This window comes from Grampus griseus (assembly GCF_964374135.1).
Source record: "Grampus griseus genome assembly, chromosome: 11".
NCBI classification, from domain to species: Eukaryota; Metazoa; Chordata; class Mammalia; order Artiodactyla; family Delphinidae; genus Grampus; species Grampus griseus.
The window spans coordinates 7958950-7965170 of NC_139005.1; the positions used below are offsets into that span (position 1 = coordinate 7958950).

Consider the following 6221-nt stretch of genomic DNA (forward strand, 5'->3'; position numbering starts at 1 on the left):
ATAGTCAAAGGGTGTGCATTGCACAAGTTCAGTGAGAATTTCCTGTATTGTGGTTCCAGAAACATTTTAGAAGATAGTGATTTTACTGCTTCTTGTTCATACTACACATCTGTGTCTCATCAGCAGATGATGCACGCACACTTGAATACACAAGTTTTCTTTTTTAAAAAATTTCTTCATACACAACTTTCAGGTTCCTTAGCCTACAGCTCAGCTCCGTGATCTAACCCAGTTCTTGAACAAGCAGCCATTGTGCCTTTCCTGCATGAACACTGGAACAACATTTCATATGGCAGGTATGTGCAGCCCAAGTCATAAAATGAAAAAATTAAAATAACCAGGAAAAATATCTTGTGGGTATGGCTAATTTGAGGCAACGCTGTAGGACAAAAGTATACATTTTTAGGCTCCCCATGTATCTGTACTTTCTACTTTAATTTCATTTTTCTGATTCTTCATTCTGTAACTTAGAAATGATTTTGTGAAGATTTTTCCAACAGGTTTAAAGAGTGGATTCTGACAGGGATAGCTCTAAATTCTGATTGGCATCTGAATTTACCAGGAAAAATATAAACAACATAATTCTAGCATGAAAATATATAGAGAATGTTAAATATTATCAACAAAATGTTTAAAAGTGTTTTTTTTTTAATTTACCATTTGTGTTGTGACATCCCCCAAACCACCCAGATTAACAGTTTGACACATTGAACTGTTGTGAATGACGACACCCTTTGGGAGTACTCTAATGTTAATGCAGAATCTCCTGATGCTAAATTATTTTAGGGGAAATGCCTGTGAGCAAGTAATTTTTGGTATGAGAAGACGTAATACATGTAAAAAATGGTTCCTGTAAAAAAGTGGTTTTTTACGTATCATAATTCAATGTACTGTGAAATGAACTCAGGTTCCCAAGTTATTAGCGCTACATTGGTTGGGGAACCTCTCATCACACCATGTCTTCTCTTCACAGTACAGCCTCTACAAAGCTATGAGCAGCCTGACATTTCTCAGAGTAGCGAATACACTGAGATTAGCAGAAGGACACACTCCCAAGTAGTATTAATATTATTGTAACAATGATGGAATACATGTCATTTAAATGAAAGACTCTGGGTCTAGACAAACTTTCATTTGATTTCTGACTTGGGTACTTAATAGCTCTGATTCCTTGAGAAAATAACATTATTAATGGATCCTACATTTTCTCAGCTACCTAATGGGAATCAGATTCTCTATCTTGTGATTTTTTTGTTGCTGTTACAAAACTAAGAGTTTGTTATATCAGCCCACAGGACCGAACTTGGTGCCTGTTGATCTCTTTTTACTACAGATCTCTAAGCTTCTTTGTCAAATTTAAAAATAAGTGGTAAGTACAGTTTGATAAGATAGAGCTGATAAAGAGGAAAAGGTATGGCTAATCTCACTGAAGAATAAAGTACATCATATAAAATTTTTGGTATTGGGTGGAGTTCTAAATGGAATGTCTTCATTTTCCAACATTTCATTGACAAAATTATGGGGTTATTAAACCAAGGAACTTTTTGGATTCTCTCACTGGTTTCTGCTTTTAAGAACTTCAGCTCCTGTGTTTGTTCTTTAAATCTTTACCCTATCTCTCTTTCTTTATAGCTTTTCAGACCACTCGATGGAGGCTGATTTCTGGGGTCTTAGGAGTAATGTGCCTTTTGTTGGTGGCTGCTTTGGGAGTTTTGTTGAAAAATTGTAAGTTTTTCTAATCAAGACTATATAAAAAGATCAAAATTGTGATGAAACTGTCTTACAATAAAGGTTTCATTTTGCTAATGTGTAATATTTTGTTATTTCATAAATCTGTGTCTGATGAAGTAAATTTCTAATTACTTCTTACAGCATTTACTAAACAAAATGTTCAGCCGACATTCTCTCCAGGACCCTCCACAGATCTCCAGGAAGGTGGGTTCCATACTTTGGAAAACTTTAGTGCTGTTAGAGAATGAAATATTCTTGTTTTTCTCACACAGAAGCATGAAGGGATATTATGCTTAGTAATAGAAATTATAGGATAGTCTCATTTTATTGCTAACTTAGTTTATTAAATTACATTGAATGTGTGTCATTTATATATTAAGTAATAAGGAAAATATTAGCTGGAAGTGACCTATTTTTCCTATGTGACTGCTCATGTTTAAGTAACAAAAGCAAATTACAGTAAATATTGTAGCTGATCCTAAGTGCCTGCTTGTGTTTCATAACACATACTTTGATACCTCTTTACCTGTACCTCCGCTTCTTCCATAACTCAGAAAGAAGCACAGAGATTTCTGCAATTCTAAACTCTACTTAACCAGTGAACGTCAGCTCAAAGATATTTTTAAACATATCTTTTCCTAAATGATGTCTCATCATCTTCTGTGTTCATATAGCACTTCATTCATATCTTTTTTCCCTCAGCGTTTTTCCAACTTTATTGAGATATAATTGACATATGACATCCTGTAAGTTTAAAGTGTACAATGATTCACTTATTACAATATTATTGCCACCATAGCATTAACTAACACCTCCATCATGTCACACAACTATCATGTCTTTTTGTGGTGAGAATGTTTAAGAAGCTCTCTTGTAGCAACTCTCCCAAGTATATAATACAGTACTGTTAACTCTAGTTATAATGATGCACAGTAGATCCCTAAAACTTAATCATCTTCTAAATGGAAGCTCGTACCTTTTGACCAACAGCTCCCCATTTCCCCCACATCCCAGCCCCTGGTAGCCACCATTCAACTCTACAATCTCAGCACCACTCATTTGACAAAGATTTGAGTGCCTACCACATAATATGACTTTTATCACTGAGGATGGTAAATGTTGAAGACACTATCACTAGTAAACTGGACGGTCAGACTTCAAGCTAAGTGCTTTATTAACTTCATTTTGAAATAAAATATCCAGAATTATTTTCTGACTCAGGAAATATGCTAAAATCCTTTCCTGGTTTAAATATCTCTTTTATCTAGTTCACTTTTAATTACACAGCAGAGATCAACTTTGGGTCACTTCCTCAAAAGAGGTTCTTCTAACCGCCCCCCATCCTATACTCTGCTACACAGTATTTTTACATACTGAATTTCTTGTGTATACTTACACAAATTATCATTAAATATAATTCATAAATGACTGAAATTTGTATAATTCTGTCTCTATCTCTAGAATATAATCTTCATGAGGAAGAAGGGTCATGTCTGAGTCATTCAGATTAATATCCCCTGAACTGTGGTGTATGCAGTAAATTCTCAAAGAATAGTTGTAGAAAACATTAAATAACAAATGAGTAAATAGCACTGAAAACAACGGAATCGCCAATGTCATCAAGTCATGTTTTGTTTTTTCTCTTAGGATCTGGCAGCTGTTCTTGCCGAGAAAAGTGGATTGGCTACCAATGCAGCTGTTACTTCCTTTCTAGTGAATCAAAAACATGGAAAGACAGTAGAAATTTTTGTGTTTCTCAGAATTCCAGTCTACTTCAGATACAAGACAGAAATGAACTGGCATGTATTTAATTCTGATTTTTCTACAATTTTTTTGACCTAGGAAAATATTATCTAAGTAAGCTGAATACTTTGATTCAAGTCTTTAATCAGATAGTAAATAGGCAGTTATATTTGAACTAATTTCCTACACTTTGAAACAGTCAAACAATCTACACAAAATTTCTCAAAGATTTACATTATAGGAATGTGACAGATAAAGTACAAGAAACTTTTTAGAGAGAATTCAAAGAATAAATAATAGATCATTATTTTTATTCAAAGGACTTTGAATTTTTAGTTCATTAATTGAATTTATAATTTGTTTCGTAATTATATAGCTTTTGTTATCACTCTTGGAATGAATATGAAGAATATTATAAAACAATTACCCAACTCTTAAGAAAAAGTGAAAATTTTCTCTAGCTCCATGCAGAACCTGTGCTAAGATTTATCCCTCAAGATACTGTTGGTTTGGGATCAAATTTGATTGCTGATCCCCTGTGAAGGAAGTGTTCCATGAAAGCTCTAATTCCCTTTATGACGTTTTTCATTCTTTCAAGAAGTGAGATTTTGTGGTACGTTTTCCTCCATAAATGAATGGGCCTGATGAATGAGAAATATGAGGCATGTGACTTGACTATACCTCCTAAATTAAAAGTTAAAAATGATTTTAGTTTGTATAATTGAAAAACTGAATCTGACTTTCTTAAAAGTCACTGACTTTCTTAAAAGTACCTGATCCCTAGAGTAGATTCAAAATAGATTAATATGTTGGTCTTTGTTTCCAAACAGCATTTTATGAAATTCATTTCCTATTATTACTGGATTGGACTCTCTTACAGTGAAGAACATCATGCCTGGTTGTGGGAGGATAATTCTACTGTCTCCCAAGATCTGTAAGTTTCTGGCACTCAAAACCTTTTTCTGTTCTTTTTGAGTTTATCCTTAGATCTGATCAGAGAATGTAACATCCAGGAACACTGTAGGTAAGATATCCTGTTTAGGACGTGAGAATACAGAAAAGAGAATTGATACAACAGAATAACAATTTTAGTCCCAACCACAACACCCAAGTGTATGCTCAAGTGAGATGAAGTTAGTGTACTTGTGACTCTAAAAGAGCTTTTGATATATGCTTTTATTTCCTGCCTTGGTACAAGCACTTGGATATGTATGTACATATACAGATTCTCACATACACAAAAGCCATCCAGAGAAAAGAGTATATCCACTATTTTCCTTATTCTGGTGGAGCCCAATATTCTCAGCATCATCCCATATTTCAAACATTCTGGGCTTATTTTCTATGTATTTGTAATCTTCAAATCTCATTTTCATTCATAAACATGAGATTTACAGTATCATACAATGACAGGTTTTATGCTCTGATTTTTTCCCTAGACTAGATTAGCAGATGCATCTTAGAAGTAAGGTATATAACATACCAAAACCATTAAAAACAACAGCAAAAACAAAAAAATCCCCAACTTCATTGCTATTGATTATTGATGCAATAGCTGAGTTTTTGTAACATTGTACTCTGAAATTGTGAAAACTGACTTGAATGAAAAAAGATAATGTCTCAATGTGGTAATATCTCATTAAAATGCTTTTAAAATGTCTGTAGTTCTATCATTTAACAAAAACATCATCCTTGAACATTCTCATTTCCTTTTCCCAATATATTAAAACATTATTCTTCATTACAGATTTCCATCCTTTCACCCTCTAAATCCAAAGAACTGCATAATATACAGCCCAAGCGGAGAAGTTTTGGATACAGACTGTGGGAGTCAATATCGTTATGTCTGTAAGCAACAGCTTATTTAGATGTCTCTTGGGTCAGAAGGGGTGTGCAATGAAGATTCAGTATACTTAGAATGGTAACATATATTACTAACTACCTACTTCTGGGATCTGTAAAATGTTTCAAATTGTGTCTTATCAATCATAATTTTCATGTATTTGAAAATGTGTTTAAATTTTTTATCAAGATATAATTGACATATAACATTACATTAGCTTCAAGTATACAACATAACAATAACTAGACACTAGGTCTAATTAACATCCATCATCATATATAGTTATAATTTTTAAATTTTGCCATGTGTCTTAAAATGGATGAAATGTGTGCCTACACCTAAAATTATAGTCCAGACAAGTAATTTCATGAATATTAATGTATATGGTAAAGAGTGAATTTAATAGTTTATGCATATATTCTTGGAAACTCTCTGCAGAAATTTAAATAAAACTTAATTCATGCCAAATAATATATATCACATCGTATCAGTCCTTTGTGTGGCGTACTGAGTTGAGAAGTCCCATCCTCATCTCTCTTTTTCCGGAAGTAAAAATAATTTTAGTGTTCCTTTTCAGTTCTTTCTGGATTTCTATACATCTATATGTTCTAATTTAGAGCTGGAAGTGCCATATAATAGTTTCTTCATATGTGTCACCTGGCCTCAGAGGGGAACACATTTGTGTGTCTTCTCTTGATGCTACAGAGTTCTGCAGAACAGTTGGAAGTCTCTGGCCAAATAGATGGTCTCACGTGATTGCTTTCATATTTTGCAAGAGGCAAGGGCATCTAAGCCCTGATCATATAAATTTATAATACTTATTTCTTTACTCCACCTATCTTTCTTGCCTATGCTTATCCATCAGTAAAAAAAAAGCCATTCTTACATGTACATTGAAGATTTT

At 33.5% G+C, this 6221-nt stretch overlaps 1 protein-coding gene across 1 annotated transcript; it reads left to right on the forward strand.

Moving 5' to 3' along the window:
* Window positions 1–265: 265 nt before the first annotated feature.
* Window positions 266–5664, forward strand: LOC309829593 (natural killer cells antigen CD94-like; the record flags this gene model as incomplete). Its single annotated transcript, XM_082665595.1, has 6 exons — window positions 266–296; window positions 1633–1725; window positions 1873–1935; window positions 3379–3530; window positions 4305–4408; window positions 5222–5664. The coding sequence occupies 6 exons, from the start codon at window positions 266–268 to the stop codon at window positions 5340–5342; spliced, it is 564 nt and encodes a 187-aa protein (XP_082521721.1). The 3' UTR covers window positions 5343–5664.
* Window positions 5665–6221: the final 557 nt, after the last annotated feature.